Here is a 19,874-nt window from a genome sequence, read left to right on the forward strand (position 1 = left end):
TTGATCTTGGTGTCATGAATTCAAGCCCCACATTGGGTGTAGATTACTAAAAAACCAAAAACTAAATAAAGTTGATCTGTCTGGCATATACCAAACAACAAGATAATCTCGTTATCTAGGGGGTTTCTGGACACAACTGATCCCTCTCAAATTCATAATCTTAGACTCACCATGGCAATCAGTATTCCCATTTCTTCACTAGAGCTGCTCAGACTAATGTCACTATGCTGTGCTAACATGTTTTTGGTTTATTCTCTTTTCAGGATTTAGACATGGTGTTTCCAAAAGCTCTGATTTGACAAATGTTACCTCTTTTCTCTTAGGTTTTTTCTTTGCTCTAGTCTCATTTCCTTGTTATGTAATTTTGTTCCAAAGAATTCTTGGTCCTTCTCTCTCCTTCGCTAGCATTTAACTTCCAGCCTACTTTGAGGTATGACTGACAAACATAAAGGTCCTAACTGTCAACTGTTACTTCTTCAGACAATGCAGAAGCCAGGATATTGGTAAATATAGCAAGCTGAATTGCATATTCATGGCAGAAAAACAAAATTTATGATTTTCATAAATTATATGCCATGAAGAAGAGTTCCAAATAAGAAAAGAGTATGAGTTCACTCTTTCTGGATTAATATCTGCTGTATTATGTAATTGTGGATTATAGTCTTTTTCTAAATGATGTGTGTGCTATGATACAAATTCAACTGAAAGTGACCTGGATAGACATCTTAATGAATCTCACACCTCAGAGAGTAAAAGAACAAAGAGAGAATCTATTTCTTTAATACCCTCCACATCCAAATTACAAAGGACATTAAATTGATGAAAACAGGTAACAGGACTTCTTTATCTAGATATACTTCTAAGTCATACTGATATATTTGATTTTCATTTCCTGTCCTATTTAATGACTAAGTTTCTGAAAAGTACTTTTTTTTTTTAAGATTTTATTTATTTGCGAGAGAGAGAATGAGAGACAGAGAGCATGAGAGGGAGGAGGGTCAGAGGGAGAAGCAGACTCCCTGCTGAGCAGTCAGCCCAATGTGGGACTCGACCCCAGGACTCCAGGATCATGACCTGAGCCGAAGGCAGTCGCTTAACCAACTGAGCCACCCAGGCGCCTGAAAAGTACAATTCTTAACATATAATCCAAATATATATTTATAAAGAGACACAACTAAGTCATTTTCATGTCCAAGTCAATTCAATAAATGCAATTTACATTAATCATGGCAATTAAAAAAGAGATGAGACAGTAATACAAAACAGCAGTGGTTAAGAAAAACTCAGATATAATATTAGTACTTTATAATCTTTGTTTCCTGGTGGTTGGTTTGGAACTTTTGTTTGGGGGGGGGGGGAGTATGTCATGACTTTTATTATCAATGACTTTTAGATAAGAGCATTTACAAAAGAATCACAAAAATAACTAATTAAAATACCTGAGCAGTAATGTAGTACTCTTTTGTTTCTTAATTAAAACAGAATTATAATTATTTTCCTTTGACATTATTATACATGATGATTGCTGTTAAGATTTTAATTCTTGAAAAATTATTACCTAATTCATAATAAAATATCTCCGAAGTTTTTTCTTTAAACTATTTCTAGGAAGCCAGAATACTTGAAAATTGTTTGAAAAGAGATACTTCATAAATATAATCCATCAAGGCAGTTCACCAGATAAGATTATAAATTCTCTTTTGACATTTGCACAACCTTAATTCTTAGAACTCCACCAAAGCTCCCTAGAAAACTTTCAAAACACTGTGATAAAATGAGAATACATGCCAAATGCAGAAAGTAGAGGTAGAAACCAGGTGTTACTATAAAATGAGATACTATGGTTATTTGTTCATATGAAATAAAAGCCTTAACAGAACCTGCTAACATTGACTAGTGATACAAAATTTGAGAACCTCCCCTCTTTCCTTCCTCAGCTATATTCAATAAACAGAAAGCATGGAATTTCAAAGTTACCTAATTTTAAAAAATAAGTCATTTAACATATTTGTTCTCTAAAGTAGAAGCCATCATCATTCTGAATCTCTTTTCTATAGTAAACAAGTGATAAACAAGATTCATCAAACTTTATAATGTTCCCTTTAAAATCTCAAATTCACTATTTGTTTTCTAATATACATTTTGCCAGCAATTATTTATTGGCTATCATTGCAATAACTAACTTAATAAGACAGTTTGAAAGACATTTACTTTAAAAATAAGCATACTTTTGTAAGCAATACTTTATAGGAGGCACCTCAAAAATGATGATAAATGTGAAAAATTTAAAATTTGTTTTATCTTTATACAATTATATATTTTTATTTCTATGTTATACACATGTGTGAATATATATGTATATATAAAATACATATAATCAGATTTGAAAATGAACAAAAGCTAGGTCTTTACAGAAAGTCTCTTTTAAAACTCAAACAGTGGAAAACCCTTTAAACATTAAACAATTTTAAGAAAGGTTTCTGTACAATGCTAAGCAGTTTTATTTACACATAGAAAATGTAAAAGGAGTAGTGTTTAAAATTACAGAACTCCTAATATTTAATGGCAGGTAAATCTCAGGTAAAATAACATTCCATTCACAAATAATTTTCAAGCAATAAATATGTATTCATAAATAGTGTAAATCTGTATCAGGATTAGAAACAAAAATCACAAATCTGACGTTTATTCCTTACTCTATGCAATCCATTATCTTTGTGTCTTGGCTATTAGGCTAGGAGTTTTTGTTAAAGTTTGGAATCAGAAGTGTAATCACTGTGACCTCAAACAACAGACAAAAAATGTAAAATGATAAAAAAAAAATCAAAATAAACAAAACAAAAACTTCCAAAAAAACTTTCTAATCTAATTTTTCACATTAAAAACAAGTTGATTAAAGATCTGAATTAGTTAACCATCTTATCAAGCAAATGGCCAGCTAGAACAGTATTTTTCCTCAGAAAAATTCTGAAAGGGTAAAATATAGAGGAAAACTAATTTAGCTGTCCAGAAATATAGAAACATAGAAAAAGTCTTCAAGTCAGTAGTCTGTCTGACATTGCCACGTTCTGTCAGATGTCATAAGACATGTGATTATTATTAGTTACAGCTGGATCAACTTTGTGAGAGTCCTGGAGTAGAGGCAGTGCTCTCTTACACCCAGTTGGTTAACACTATTCTTGGAAGGTTGCATAGACATAGCTTTTAGTCAGCAGTCTTGTGAACAGCTACAAAACCAGTGGTGCAAGAGCAGAAAAGGTGTCATTTAATATTCATGGCATAATATCAAGAGGATGATGACAATGAAGGAGCCTAAAATTAAAAATAAGATATGTTAATTGTTTTGGTATATTAATTCTTAATATGGTTCTTAGCTCATGGCTATCAACATACAGCCTACTCATTAAGTGAGTTAGAAAGCAACACCAAATCCCCAGAAAGTTCAACAGCCGACTAAATGCTGTGGTCTTATTATATCAATTAAGACAAATTTCCTCAGGGTTCTGAATCATTACCCCATTTTTCTGTAGTTCAAAATTTAGTCAAAAAAAAAAAAAAGAGGAATGTTTAGACCAATTTTTTAGGCTGCTAAAAGAAAAGAGTACTGTGGAAAATAATTTGAAAATTCAATTAAAAATTCACTAGTGAGTGACTGGCTTATGAACAATTCTCAGGTAGAGTACAAATTTCACATATTGTCATAACCTTTTTCTTTTTCAAGTAATTCTGAGAACAATTTAATTAAAAATACCTGAATCTAAGTTTCAAAATTTAGAACAAAAGGCAGTGAAAAATGCCAACATTGGCATTCATAATGCCAGTCAAGCCAGAAATAAATGATATCTCAAACAACTTGTCTTTGCAATCATAAAAATGGCAGATTTGTAATACAGTGAATTTAGTATCATGCACCTTATATACCATACCACTAAGGCAAGAACCATCAAATATTTCCAACAGTTTAACACTTAAGGAAAGCAAGAGCTTTTAAACAAATACAGTGGGCTCTGAAAACACAAGTACATTAAAAAACACTGATTTCTTTATGGATCATCTGTACAGAATTAAGTAACCTAACTTTTATCAGTGAAATAAAATAGCACAAAGACTATCAAATATTACAAAAGAACACAAAGATTTTAAAATGTCATTACTGCGATTATTACTTAGGCCATTCTTATTGAAAACAAAAAATAGTAACGTGTATCAACTGAACATGGATAAAGGACTTTGAAGTATAAGGAAAACACAGAGATATTTTCTTATTATGCAATATCTACTGAGCCATGGGAAAATTTAAATATCTTACTAATTTGCATTTATCAGATAGTAAAAACAAACACTGCTGTTTCAAAAACCCAGCTAACTATGTACTCACATGTTGAATTCACTTACTAATGTAAACTGGTCATAGACTTGTATCAGGTCCTCCATTCTGTACTGTTCTAGCACCACAAAATTGTCCAGAGTTCCACTTGTTTTTCGTGCACAGTCTTGGCAATGTACTATGTAAGTCTTTTGAGAATTGCTTTCATTAGTGACAAAAAGGAGATCAAAAACCTCCACCTATTTTACATAAGAGAAAAAGCACTGAATGGAGAATTGAATTTATTGTACTACTTTAGTGTGACTATGGAGTTCTACTTTATATGAAATTAGGGACAGTGATTTTTGTAAATGAAAGTACTTTAAAAAAAACCCCAAAACCTCATAGTGGTATGTCTGACACACCAGGTTTACTTGTACCACAAAAACAAGAGCCATATTATATATTTTAGAGACTGATCCAAGGGAATTAAATACTGATTAAAACTGCTAAAGTTTAATACACAGTTTGATAAAGGTCAGCTTATTTTTTTATTTTACACAAAATATCAGATACAATCAGGTAAAAGTAATGATTCTTTTTACTTCTCTATGACAGCATTCACAGTTTTCTGGTTTTTTTAATTATTATTTTATTATTATTTATTTATTATGTTTAATTAGCCAGTATATAGTACATCATCACATTTTTGATGTAGTGTTCAACAATTCATTAATTGTTCTGTGTTTAGAAACTTCTCTCCCTTCACAGATTGGCTCCATAAAGTGACTAATGCCTTATTCATTTTTGGACCTTGAGAGCATATACAATAGCTTATATTTAATATTTAATGAAAGCTAATAATAAAATGAAAAACAAAATCATTGAAATTTATTCAGATTATTATTATTATTTTTCTAAAGTAGGCTCCATGTCCAGCAGGGAGCCCAATGTGGGGCTCGAACTCAGGATCGTGAGATCATGACCTGAGTTGAGATCAAGTTAGTTAACTGACTGAGCCAACCAGGTACCCCAATAACCAGTTATTTTTAGGAGCTGGAAACTGAGGGCCCCTGGGTGGCTCAGATGGTTAAGCGTCTGCCTTCGGCTCAGGTCATGATCCCAGAGTCCTGGGCTCGAGCCCCACATCAGGCTCCCTGCTCAGTAGGGAGCCTGCTTCTCCCTCTTGCTCTCCCCCTGCTCATGCTATCTTTCCATCTCAAATGAATAAATAAAAAATATTCAAAAAAAAAAAAGCTGAAAACTGATAGATGAGTAACAAAAAGTGGTCACTTTTAAGCCTTGTGTATTAAAGGAAGTAAGTACAAACAGGGTATTCATGAGCATTATTATACCAGAAGACAGTAAGGACGTGTTAATACAGAAACCACAATGATTTGTAAAGCTCTGGCAGAATAATGGTAATAGCTTTAACACTTTTGTTTTCAAATACTGGAAAGACTGTATTTATCTGAAGTGTAACACCTAACCTAAGAGAATCTTGTGGATCTTATAAAAACATATTTTGATGAGATTATACAATATTAAAATAGCCAAAGGATTTACTCAGTTTATCCCAGAATCACACAATTTCAAGGTTTAGTTTGGACTTTCAATTTCCCATCCACCAAGTGGGTCCTCTGACTATTGCTTGAGTTTAGTGATTAAAAACTCATCATCTAAAATCATATTGGAACAGGACTGTTAAAATGCCAGTTTATACGGTGTTTTGTTACTATCAATAAATAACATTAAAATTTAGTGACCTTAGTTTAAAAATTTGGGATTCTTGAACTTGTCATCATTCCCCATGTGATCAACTACCCTGTTGACCTAAATACTTTTAAACTCCTCCCTTTGTTTTTATATTCCTAAAATGACATACTAGTTTAAACTCTTGTTAACCCCTCTTAAGACCATTCCAATAGCCTCCAAATGGACACCTTTGCTTTTTTAGCTGCATTCTCTCCAATTCTCTGAAACACACATCTTGACTTAGTGCCTTGGTTGAAACTTTTATGGCTTCAATGACCTCAGAGTAAAGATCAAATTCCTTATACTTAATTCAAGATGCTCTGCAAGCTATAACCCATCTCCTCTTATAGACTTTAGGACTCAAATGTTTTAACAGGCTGGAAGTTCTAAGCCAGTAAAAACAATCATTTTCCTCATTGTTTCTATAACAGTCTATACATGCCCAGCTTCATATTCATCATAGTCTCATGCATCCATAACTTGTTGTTTACATTCTGTCTTCTCCAAGTAGAAGTAAGCTCCTCCAGAGGAGGTACCACATCTTTTACTTCTGTACTTTATGCAAGCCTTGGTGACAGGAGAAAACCAACAGCTGTATTAATGAGTGACATTATGACTGATATGCCAGGATCTATATTGGAAACATCCAGTCTGCTGGCATTTTTATATTTATTGTAGATTACTGCTAGTTTAAAATCTGAGGTAATTATCAACTGTTAAGAAAATACTACATGAATGCCTCTGTAGGCATTAATTCTGAGTTAAGTTAAATGAAGTATTATGCCATCAGATGAAAATTTAATACAACAGTCAATCAAAAAATGCATTCTATAGAAGTATACACCCCCAAACTAGAGATTCTACAACAAAACAATGGTCAGCAAGAACTGTTACCTCACAAATGCTACAATAATGTGCTGGTTCATCATTTGTCCGCCCATGCCATATTATTTCTTTTCCTGCTGTAGTAAGAGCTTCTCTCAGTGTCTGACATTGCTTTAGAATTTTCAGAAGACAGTACCTATTGTGGAGAAAAATTATTTATGACAGTTGAATACTGAATATTTGTAGCATACAAGATATACCAATTGTAATTGAGTATCTTGGTTCTACAGTTCATGGATGTGTTAATTTTTCACATATTGCCTAACACAATAATACTAAACCACTGAAAATACCTGAATATAAAAATACAATGATCTTAACCTACAAAACACTCATCTCTTATTCAAAGATATGATCTTAATTTTTGCTCTGAATTAGGTAACTGGGAGAACTTTTCAAAGAGGTAAATTTAGCTTTCTTCATCTCTGAAATCAGTCTGAATTCCATGCTGGAACTTTTTTGAATATAGTAAGGTAGAAAGGCATGGATCTCTACCTAGACACTCAGAAATAGTATCATTTATATAATTGATTTTAAAACTCTGAGACCAAAGCAGAAAACTGTTTATAGATTTAGACATTAAAGAACATAAAATTAGCTTAAACTTTAGTACCAAAGGATAAAGAACATTATTGGTTCATTTTAATTTGAAGGTAGTATAACAGAATCTTCATTGATATTAATAAGATTTTTATACCCTTAAAAAACTTTATTTATTTATTTTTAAGATTTTATTTATTTATTTGACAGAGACACAGCGAGAGAGGGAACACAAGCAGGGGGAGTGGGAGAGGGAGAAGCAGGCTTCCTGCGGAGCAGGGAGCCTGATGCGGGGCTCGATCCAAGGACCCTGAGACCGTGACCTGAGCCGAAGGCAGACGCTCAACGACTGAGCCCCCCAGGCGCCCCAATTTTATTTATTTTAAAGAGAGAGAGAGAGAGAGAGTGTATGTGTATTTGGGGGTGGGAGCAGAGGGAGAGAATTCCAAGCAGAATCCTCCCTGAGCGTGGAGCCGGACACAGGGCACGATCGATCACATGACCCATGAGATCATGACCTGAGCCGAAACAGAGTCAGAGGCTTAGCTGACTAAGCCACCTGAGCCAAAACAGAGTCAGAGGCTTAGCTGACTAGCCACCTGGGTCCCCCTATATTAACAAGCTTTTAAAAAAAATACTTTATACTTTCCTTATATTCATACTTCTAATGTTAGCAATACAGTGAATTGTCATAAATATAGTGCTAATTTTTCATTTGCCATCATTGCTCAAAAGTGTCTAACATTTCCATGAATTTAAGTGCCTCATGTTCTTTGAAGGCAGAGTTGTACTAGATGATATGTATATTTTAGCTCTAAAATTATTCTGAAAATCACAATTATCCATTATAGGTTTAATAAAAATGATATTAACAACTACATCTGTAAATAGCATAACCCCCTGGGATAAGGACCAAACCAACTGGAGTTCTTTGACAGACTGAACTGCTAATGACTTAGAATTTGGATCAGTTATTATAAATACATAAATAATTATTTGAAAGAACTGATGTCATATTATCAGTATCTAAAACTATCCTCCGTCCATGTTTAAAATGCTTCTACTCTTTCTTTTCCATTAAAATGCAGGACTCACGAGAGCAAAGGCTTTGTCTATTAAAATAGTGCAAGACTGTGCCTGATACAGAGCAAATGCTTAATAAATACATGATTACTAAATGAGTCAGTTTTACAGTATGTAAGAAGCATCATACTTAATTTCTCTTAATTTCTATTTCTGTATCAGGTTAAAATTCTGTAACAAAACTCACACAAATATGCCTGGCGTAAAATTATTTTAAGAATATCTATGAAGGGGGCACCTGGGTGGCTCAGTCGTTAAGCGTCTGCCTTCGGCTCAGGTCATGATCCCAGGGTCCTGGGATCGAGCCCTGCATTGGGCTCCCTGCTCGGCGGGAAGCCTGCTTCTCCCTCTCCCACTCCCCCTGCTTGTGTTCCCTCTCTCTCTATGTCTCTGTCAAATAAATAAAATCTTAAAAAAAAAAAAAATCTATGAAGTTGTTAACTTCTTTAAAAACAAAATGAGTATAATGATTTCAAGTCTAAAGTTGCATGAAAAATTCTTAAGTATCATATAAAATAACATTTTCAGTTTGCCTATAGCATTTTTCATGTTAAATTGATTGGAAACAAAACTCTGCCTTACTGTATTTGTATTTAAAATAAGGAAAGCTTTGTGGTGTGTGTGCGTGCTTGAAAAAAGTGCTAGAGGAGACAAAAAGTAAAAATCCAATTTGAAACACTATACAACTAGATGTCTAGCATTTACTGATGTCTTCCTCCTACCCCTCTCCAATGTGATTTCACCTCTGAAATGATGCCTGAAAGTTGGCAAATTTTTATTTGCAGATGCAACAATGCTTATAAACTCAGCAATGCTGCCATGTAGGAAAATAAAATGCCAATAAGAAGTAGCACTCATAAACACTTAGTATAACAGAAAATACGGATTAGATAGTTTACATACATTAGGACATTTAAATCTTGAGCTACTTAAGTCTAGTGCCAAGAGAGGCTTTACTATCCATCTCTTTTCACAAGGGACAATGGAGCAAAGAAAGGCAAATTTTACCTATAATGTTATTTTCTCCCTCTCTATACTCTATTCTCTCCACTTTCTGCCTATTATTCTCACTCACTTTTCTCACTTCTTTTTTCTTTTATGAAGATGAGATTCTAAGGGCTCTAAAATCACATTTTGTTTCCTCAAATCCTTACCAGCACTATTAGGAAAATAGCTTAGTATTATTTTTTGTTTTTAAGTATTTTTCTACTTTTTACTTTAAAAATAAACTTTCATTTCCAACAGTACTGATTATTTTGGCAATTGGATCATAGTTTTTACTATATCTTTAGAGCCAGTCTCAAAGTTCCACGTAAAAAGAGGCAATATACTACAAAAGATACAGCCTGGTTTGCTAGGAGTAAACAAGCATGAGTAGTTCTCCTGCAATCACAGGTACAGAATTACTTGCCCAGAGAGTGGAATCTTAAAAACTGATATTGCTTTTAATATCACGTACAGAATGAATAACTATACTGTGGTTACTCTATGGTATGTTTTCTCCATCACTCTGAAATTTTTTAATCCTTCCCATTTTCAGAAAGCTATGGGAACAAAAGAATAAAGGACAACAATGTATAGATAGAGGGACTATGGGTAAAAATAAAATAGTAAGAATCTAACTGTGGGGATGCCTGAGTGGCTCAGTTGGTTAAATGTCTGTCTTAGGCTCAGGTCATGATCCCGGGGTCCTGGGGTTGAGCCGGAGTGGGGCTCCCTGCTGAACAGGTGCTTCTCTCTCTCCCTCTGCTACATGCTCTCTGAGAAATAAATGAACAAAATCTTTAAAAAAAAAAAAAAAATCTAACTTTAAAAAGGGGGCAGCAAGCATAAATAGAAAATAAAGATATTTAGGAAAAGATACTAAGAAAGATCAAAAATAATGTTCAAGACTTAAACTATGCTTTGGCGCTCTCTAGATATTAATCCAAAGAAAACTTTTCAATGTATGGGCTGGCTAAAAAATATCAGCTGATATTACTTTTTGCTGGGTTTTAATAAATTTACATTTTATCAATCCAATTTGAAAAACAGAAATGAATAATAAATGAAAAGGCATACTAGTGGTCCTTAAGGTATAATACCAGAACGGAAACACCTAAAAAAAAAGCATACAGGAGTCAGGCAAATAAGTCACAAACTATGGTAATCCCTTTTGCAATGTTCTACTTTGAAAAGAACAGGAAGAAAGGGAGAAGATAGAAAATGGCTTTATTGACTTACTATATTTTAGGAACATGATAAAAAATGTCAGAAACTAGAAAAGAAGTACCTTTCTTGACTCTTGTGAACTGATCTTATTTCACTTTTGTTATCTGGATAAAAGACTACATAAAGAAACTGACTTAGGATTTCATTTGGGGTTTCACAAATCAGATTTTACTAAAAGCCTATTTAGAAACAGACACTTAAGATGGTGAAAAAAGCAGACTGGAATGAATACAGAAAAATGAAGAGGGACATTTTAGAGCATGATTTTGATGAAATATATTTGAAATACCTGAAAGTGAAAACTGAGGAAAAAAACAGAAAGTATGAACCATGCCCAAGAGTTTTATTTTCCTCAGCATTCTTAGAAGGTTTTATTCTAAGGCTTAGGTGATTTTGTGTTTCATAAATATAGCCAACAATATGATGACAATAACAATCAATCTGTAATAATATACTTAAGTGAAACTTCAGAAAACACCAGTTTTTTCTTGACATTCTGATCATGTAAATTCCCAAAATATGTTCCCAAAATGTCAGTGTGGTGCATTTTGGAATGGATGAAATTTAGGCTGACTCAATATAAGTCTTTATGACAACAATCTCAACCTCTCACCAAAATCTTAGTAGGTAGTGTGGAAATGAAAAAATATCAACAGATGCCTTGCCTTTTCCCACCCTATCTTCCTGACAGAGCCATGCAAAACAGAGAAAACAAAAAAACTGAAACATGATACATGGCAAAAACCATGGTCACACTAAAGTATCCTGTCACCTGTTATTCCTTGGTGTATTCAACTAAGGGGAAATAGGACATTCTGCATATCTGACAATTATACTTAAATAAACCACAAAGCTGAGAAAATTTAAAGCCTGTTTTGTAATTAGAAACAACTTTCTATAGTCTGAATGTCTGTGTCCTCCCAAAATTCCTATGTTGAAATTCTAACTTCCAATGGGATGGTGTATCTGGAGGTTAGGCATCTGGGAGATGATTAGGTCGTAAGAATGGAGATCTCAGGAATGGAATGAGGGCCCTAAAAAAGCAACCTCAGAGTGTTCCCTCACCTCTTCTATGTCATGAGGACACAGCAAAAAGATGTGCATTTATGAACAAGGAAATGGGCCCTTACTAGACACTAAATGTGCTGGCATTTGATCTCGAAACTCTCCCTCTTGTAACTGTGAGACATAAAATATTAATGAGCCACTCAGTCCATGGATTTTGTAACAGCAGCCTGAACAGACTAAGAGCTTTTTCACTCTTCTTATACTTAGGGTCCCAAGAAATCAATTACAAGGTAAAGGATAAAAGCAGAGATTAGAGCCAGAATGCCTAGAGTTAAATCTCACCTTCATCTTCTGTATGCCTGAGCTTCTTCATTGGTAAAAAGGATATGATGTTTCACAGATCTGTACCATTTATAATGTTATGAAGACTAACAGAATAATACCCACCTCCCTGAAGGATAACCCATATCTTAATCCGCAGGATCTTATGCTACACTAGGTTACATGGCAAGGGAATAAAAGTTGCACATAGAATTAAGGTTGCCAATCACCTAATCTTGAGATACAGACATTAACCTGTATTATATGGCTGTGCTCAATTAAAGAAAGGCTCCTTAAAGTAGAAAAGGGAGGCAGAAGAGTTAGTGTTAGAAAGACATGACCAGCCATTGTTAGCTTTTAAGATATTAGGGGATGTATAAAGCCAAGAAATATGTACAGTCTCAGGAAGAAGCTTTAAAAAAAAAAGGGGGGGGCAAGGAAACATTTTCTGCTAGTGCCTCCAAAAAGGAACACAGACCATCCAATTCCTTTATTTTAGCCCTGTGAGGCCTATTTTAGACAAAATTTGTAGTACTTTGTTAAAGCAGCAATAGAAAACTAATACATAAAAGGTTTAGAAATTAGTTGCTCAATAAATAATAAAATATGTATCATCTGAATATACTAAATTCTTAAATTCAGTTAAAAAATAATTTACTATTACTAAACTGAACTTTAGTTTGAGTTTGAAAAATCTCAAATTTCATTTGAATACCAAATGAAACATAATGGATAGATGAGTCTCACAAAAATGAAATAAGTCTTATCAATATGCAGAGAACACAGGCCCAAGTTATACATTTCAAGTATCTTAAAAGATGAATCACAAATTACATAGAGTGAAGATATCTTTTAACTTTCTTTTTTCAAGGATTTTTATTTTTATTTATTTGACAGAGAGAGAGAGCAAGAGAAGGAACACAAGCAGGGGGAGTGGGAGAGAGAGAAGCAGGCTTCCCACGGAGCAGGGAGCCCCATGCGGGACTCGATCCCAGGACCCTGGGATCATGACCTGAGCGGAAGGCAGACGCTTAACAACTGACCCACCCGGGCACCCCTTAACTTTCATTCAACTCATTTAAAACTAAAACCAAAAGGAGGGTAACTTTATTTTGGAAATACGTTTTTGTTTTTTTTTTTAAGATTTTATTTATTTATTTGACAGAGAGAGACACCGTGAGAGAGGGAACACAAGCAGGGGGAGTGGGAGAGGGAGAAGCAGACTTCCTGCTGAGCAGGGAGCCTGATGTGGGGCTCGATCCCAGGACCCCGGGATCATGACCCGAGCCAAAGGCAGACGTTTAACGACTGAGCCACCCAGGCGCCCCTGGAAATATGTTTCAAAAGCAAGAATAAACACCTGCCAACATTATTTTAAGCTTTAAAGTGCACATATAACAACATCTAATGACACACTGATGAAAAAACTTAAGGAGTAGGATAGAGAATTACAGTTAGTTACCCAAGGACAATATACACTCAATTTAAACCCAATCTCAGTGAGAAATCACAACATTATATATCAAATGGTGTGATACAAATACAAAAGCACATTATTTATATTTCTTTTAAAAAATTTTTAACATAGGGCGCCTGGGTGGCTCAGTCGTTAAGCGTCTGCCTTCGGCTCAGGTCATGATCCCAGGGTCCTGGGATCGAGTCCCACATCGGGCTCCCTGCTCAGCGGGAAGCCTGCTTCTCCCTCTCCCACTCCCCCCTGCTTGTGTTCCTGTTCTCGCTGTCTCTCTCTGTCATATAAATGGATAAAATCTTTAAAAAAAAAAAAAATTTTTTTTAACATAAATCTAGTAAGAAAACAACCAGGCAAATCCAAAATGTGAAGCATTCTAGAATACAGCTAGCCTGTCTTCCTCAAATATAAAGACACTGCCATTAAGAAGGGTTCTTATATCCTTACAAGAGACTTAAAACATACACCACCAAATAGTAAAATTAATGTAAAACTTAAGTGACCTTGAATTAGGAATAAAAGGGTTGACTGAAAAAAAGCAACAGCTTTAACAAGACCTTTTTTGACAGGTGATAAATATTATCTATATATAATATATTAGATGATGTTCTGATTTTAATTTTCTTAGGCATGACAATGATACTAAGGTTATGGAGAATAAAATCCTCATTTTTTAGATGATGTAAGATGAATTTTTTTGGAATCACATATCACTATCCCTGCAATTTAACTTCAAAGAATTCAGCCAAAAAAGTGAATGAGAGCATGTACATATAGACAATAAGTAAATGTGGCAAAAACTTAATGAAATCAGGTGAAAGGCCTATCAGCAATTAGTATATTACTCCTCCAACTTCTGTAGGCTTAAAGAATTCCAAAATACACACTAGGGGGAAAGTTTTCAATAATATAATTAATTTGCTTATATAGGAAAAGTGTAACTACTTATTGGTAAAACTTACATTTAAAAAAATAGGTTTTAACATGGAAAAAGTTAAATGTTCTCTAAAGACTTTAAATTCTGAATTTTTAAAAAAGATTTTATTTAATTAGCCAGAGCGAGAGAGTGGGAGAGGGAGCACAAGCAGGGGGAGCGGCAGGTAGAGGGAGAAGCAAGCTCCCTGCTTAGCAGGGAGCCCAATGCAGGACTCCATCACAGGACCCTGGGATCATAACCTGAGCCAAAGGCAGACGCTTAACTGACTGAGCAACCTAGGTGTCCTCAAATTCTGAATGTTTAGAAAGCCAAGCTGGTAATCATCACTCTCAATATCTATCTCATTCTTCAGATTATTCTTTTTTTTTTTAATTTTATTTATTTATTTGAGAGAGTGAGAATCAGAGAGAGAGAGTACATGAGAGGGGGGAGGGTCAGGGGGAGAAGCAGGCTCCTCGCGGAGCAGGGAGCCCGATGCGGGACTCGATCCAGGGACTTCAGGATCATGACCTGAGCCGAAGGCAGTTGCTTAACCAACTGAGCCACCCAGGCGCCCCACTTCAGATTATTCTTTAACCCCATCCTCAGTGACAATGAATTACAAATCCAGAAACCCAGATTCAGATTTCTGCCCAATTACCAAATATATTCCTATTTTTCTCTAAATTTGGAGTTTCTTTGCCTGAACTCAGCAATTACTTTTCAATTCATGCCTACATTCTTCCTATCTCAATTTTACTATTATGCCCAACTAATTTAACTTGCAAATTTGGTGGGACCCCTGGGTGGCTCAGTCAGTTAAGCGTCTGTCTTCAGCTTGGGTCATGATCCCAGAGTCCTGGGATTGAGCCCCATGTAGGGCTCTCTGCTCAGCAGGGAGTCTGCTTCTCCCTCTGCCTACCACTGTGCCTAATTGTGCACACTCTGTGTGCATCACTCTCTGTGTCAAATAATATTTGACAAAAATAAAACTTGCAAATTTGTTATTTTTTACTTCCAAATTAAAAATTCTTCCCATTAGCAGCTGTTGCTACTGAAATTTTTAGCCAGAATGTTTGTATGTTCTTCAACTATTATAAATGAACAAATAAAGCTTAAGTAGAAAGAGCTTTTAGTTTTAGTCTGATACCACAAGAAATTAGGTTCATTTATAACATAAAAGGTTATGTGAAAAAAAGTTCTACACCTAATTTAAGTTCAAAAAGAATTTTAAAGACTGCAATTAATTATTACCTTGTATTTTCAGGATTCAGGATAGAATCTTTTAAGTTCCCTGCATTCTAAAATGACAGATGAAAATTAACATAATGAATACACATTACCTGTCATTTTCCTTGTTGCCATTTGAGGGGATAATTGGAAGAATAGGAAGTAAAATATAAATGAAAATTGGGGTCTTTTGGATAAAATGCTAAACTAAATCTGAAAACATACTAAACGGTAATTCAGACAAATGGCTTTACAGAATTAAAAGGCATGGATACTAAACTTGAAAAACTACAGAGAAAAATCAAGCATGTTATAGACTACTTTAAGAAAGAAAAGAGGGGTTCCTGGGTGGCTCAGTCGGGTAAGTGTCTGCCTTTGGCTAAAGTCATGATCTCAGGCTCCTGGGACAGGATTCCCTGCTCAGAGGGGAGTCGCTTCTCCCTCTGCCGTTCCCCTACTTGTGTTCTCTCAAGCTCTATCAAATAAATAAAATAAAATCTTTTAAAAAAAGACAAATAAGACTTAAAACAGTAAGAAATTAGTAGTTGGTAAGTGGAAATATCATTTGTCATTATTAAATCACCCAGTCCAAACATAAATTAAATGAAAAATAAATAAAATACATTTCACTTATACATTATTTACAGTTATTAGCCCAACTGAGTGTCTATTAAAATGTTTAAGAATGCTGCCCGAGGGGTGCCTGGGTGGCTCAGTTGTTAAGCGTCTGCCTTCAGCTCAGGTCATGATCCCGGGGTCCTGGGATCGAGCCCCGCATTGGGCTCCCTGCTCCGCGGGAGGCCTGCTTCTCCCTCTCCCACTCTCCCTGCTTATGTTCCCTCTCTCGCTGTGTCTCTGTCTGTCAAATAAATAAATAAAATCTTTAAAAAAAAAAATGCTGCCCCAGACTGCGCTAGTAGGGAAAATATAATTCTATATATATTTTAGACCAAACAAACATCTGAATTTCAAAATATATCTGGCCCAAAGAGCTTAGAATGAGGGACTATATAACCTATACTATTCCTTCTGTGGAGTATTTCTTGAATCCTTTCTTAAAAGAGACTTCCTCTGTGGTTCCCCACTGCTCCTTATTAATATTTCCATTGAAGCAAAGGTCACACATTTTGATGGTTTGTTTCTGATTAAGTGTTAGCACCCTAAGAATGGATATCTTGGAAGCAGCACCCTGCAAAAGTGCCCAATCATCAAATTGGTTCATAATAAACATGAATTAAGAATAAAAAAATCTCTATACATAATGAGGACGAAGAGTGGAGTGGATATAAGTCATAAAGTAAATTTTATTTTCCTTTTGACTGATGTACTATACTTCAGTCTGTATTTAACTATGAGCCAACTATGAAGATCTAAACAGTAACACCCCCCCCCCCACACACACACTCTGCATTCAGAATAGTTAGGAACAAGGGTGAAAAGTAAGAAAGAATACCATCTTTCTATATATTTTCCCACTGTACTTATCACTAGCTTTTGTGTTCTTTAAAAATTGGCAATAGCTTATATACTTTCTAGACATAACTTTCATTTAAATTACAAAAATTATGTTTCAATAAAATTGAAATGAGGTTAAAAATGGTAAATATATAGCAGTAAAAATAATGGAAAAATTCAAGCACACATTAAATGCAGCAGTGACATAACTGGCTATCAATAACAATCATGACACCCTATGTTTAAAATAGTTATTCACTGGCTATCTTCACAAGAGTAATTTCAGGATACATCAAAGTGAAAAACCACACTGCTGTGGATAAATAAAGAAAATACCTAGAACTCATCTATGACAACTCAAAGGGGAAAGTAATGCAAGACTTTTTTTTTTTTTTTAAAGATTTTATTTATTTATCTGACAGAGAGCGAGACAGCGAGAGCAGGAACACAAGCAGGGGGAGTGGGAGAGGGAGGAGCAGACTTCCCACTGAGCAGGGAGCCCGATGTGGGACTCGATCCCAGGACCCTGGGATCATGACCTGAGCCGAAGGCAGATGCTTAACGACTGAGCCACCCAGGCGCCCTGCAAGACTGTTTAATAGGAATCACAATACACACACACACACACACACCAAACACCACACACACAGGAACCATAATACAGGTCACATACCAAGTTAAATTAATAACCCTTCCTATCTGACAAGGTGTATACATTGTGATATGTGATCTTAAGCAATGATATATACAGTAATTATACAGCAAAACTGAACTTACAGGAAAACAACACTATACTGTCCTCTTTATTTCTCTAAAAATATATTCCCATTGATCACTTGTCTGTATATTCCCTCTCATTTTTTCTGTTCTTAAATATAGTTATTCTACATTGTTCTTTTCCTCTCCAGGCAATCCCAAACTACTAGACAGAATATTTGTTGCTCTATTTTCTTAAGTTCTTTTTCCATCAGCTTTTTCTAAAATCTGTATCCAGCTGCTCAATCTTGCTAATGCCCCAAAGTGAAGTGATGTGTCAGTTATAAATAACTTCTTTCATATTGTGTTTAAAATGCTGACTCTGCCTCCAAATATACAGGTAACCTAGGACTGTTGTAATAGATAATTTCTGTTAAGCACTTACAACAGAACTTACTAAGCTTAGAACAGAGCCTACTAAACATACTTAGTACTGGACATCTAGAACTCATATGACATGAAAATCCAAAGGGATTTCTCTTCCTACATCAACTTCTATACTCATTTTTACACCGTATCTTTGTCCTTCACACAAGCTACCTTCCTTCCCAAAAGAATAGCTCCCTAAAACATGTCATGATTCTGTAGTATATAAAAGATGTATCGTTACATTTTTACTGGAAGTATCTAGATCGGTCTATCTATCCATCCATCCATCTATCCATCTTCTTTTACATAAGTAAGCCCTATTCCCAGCATGGGACTCCAACTCACGACCCCATGATCAAGAAGCGCACACCCAATGATAGAGCCAATCAGGCACCCCTTTATTGTGTATTTTTTTATTGAGGGATGGCTGACATAACTGTACATGTTTTAATCTACATCTTCCAATCCATGCACTAGTGTATTTACATACAACTATCTTTTACCCTCCTCACTCCATTATCTCTCCCCAATATACAAAGACAGGAATTTGTACAGTGTTTAAAAACCCCCAGGGCTTACCCCAGGTCCTCCATTCAGTTAGTATTCTGATAAAATGAAAGCTATACAAGTAGGAATTTTGGGCTGATAAAACTACATTTTCAGAGGTAGCTAAAACCTTTTCATTTTCTTTCTTTCTTTTTTTTTTTAAACATTTTAATTTATTTATTTGACAGAGAGACAGTGAGAGAGGGAACACAAGCGGGGGAGTGGGGGAGGGAGAAGCAGACTCCCCCACTGAGCAGGGAGTCCGATGAGGCACTCGATCCCAAGACCCTGGGACCATGACCTGAACGGAAGGCAGACGCTTAATGACTGAGCCACCCAGGCGGCCCCCTGTTCATTTTCAAACAGAGTGCCAATTAAACATCAGATAGTTGTATGCAGGCAGAATTCTATAATATAATTATAATAAATGATCAACCTTCAAAATTATTCCACATTTTATAAGCATGTATTTTAAAAAAGACCCACAACTCAGACAATGCAATTAAACTGCCACCACAGAAAATGGGAACATATTGTATCATGAAGTCTTGCTGTTGCTCAATTTGAAATATTGAGACAAACTGGAAGGGGTCTAGAAGGATACTGAGGGTAGTAAGAGATATTTTAAGTTAATGAACAACAAGTAAGAACAATACATGATAATCTTTTCGTGATTCCTTTTTTCTTCTTATCCCACAATCTGTGTGTAAGCCCTTCAGTTCTAGTTTCACAACTGTTTGTAGTGTGATCCCCCTCTCCACTTCCACTGCTACAAATCAGTCTATAATTTAATACCTGATCATTTATGTGAACTCACTACCACACCTATTCCCTTCCTTGATTCTGACACAGTTACACTGGCTTTTCTATCTGTAAGTATATCAAAGCTGTTCTCATTTAAGCCTTTCACATGTTTTGTAGGCCTGAAATACTCTACTCTACTCTTAGGTCTTCTCATGGCTATCTCCTTTTCATTATTCAGGTCCAACTACAGAAATCACACTCTTAGAAGTCACTTTACC

General features: G+C 35.2%; 1 protein-coding gene across 18 annotated transcripts in view; it reads right to left on the minus strand.

The window, feature by feature from the left end:
- Nucleotides 1-3,033: 3,033 nt before the first annotated feature.
- LOC110580574 (lysine-specific demethylase 6A) overlaps nucleotides 3,034-19,874 on the minus strand; it is a 172,289-nt gene continuing 155,448 nt past the window's right edge. For 15 of the 18 annotated variants that reach the window (XM_044912020.1, XM_044912016.1, XM_044912006.1 and 12 more), the window contains 3 exons: nucleotides 6,956-7,082; nucleotides 4,396-4,566; nucleotides 3,034-3,312 (listed from right to left, as the gene is read on the minus strand). In XM_044912020.1, the coding sequence (XP_044767955.1) occupies nucleotides 3,286-3,312; nucleotides 4,396-4,566; nucleotides 6,956-7,082 (325 nt within the window). In that variant the 3' untranslated portion in view covers nucleotides 3,034-3,285. The remainder of the gene's footprint in view (nucleotides 3,313-4,395; nucleotides 4,567-6,955; nucleotides 7,083-19,874) is intronic. The other 3 variants (XM_044912014.1, XM_044912019.1, XM_044912012.1) reach the window with 1 other exon arrangement.

Source organism: Neomonachus schauinslandi, chromosome Y, assembly GCF_002201575.2.
Source record: "Neomonachus schauinslandi chromosome Y, ASM220157v2, whole genome shotgun sequence".
NCBI classification, from domain to species: domain Eukaryota; kingdom Metazoa; phylum Chordata; class Mammalia; order Carnivora; family Phocidae; genus Neomonachus; species Neomonachus schauinslandi.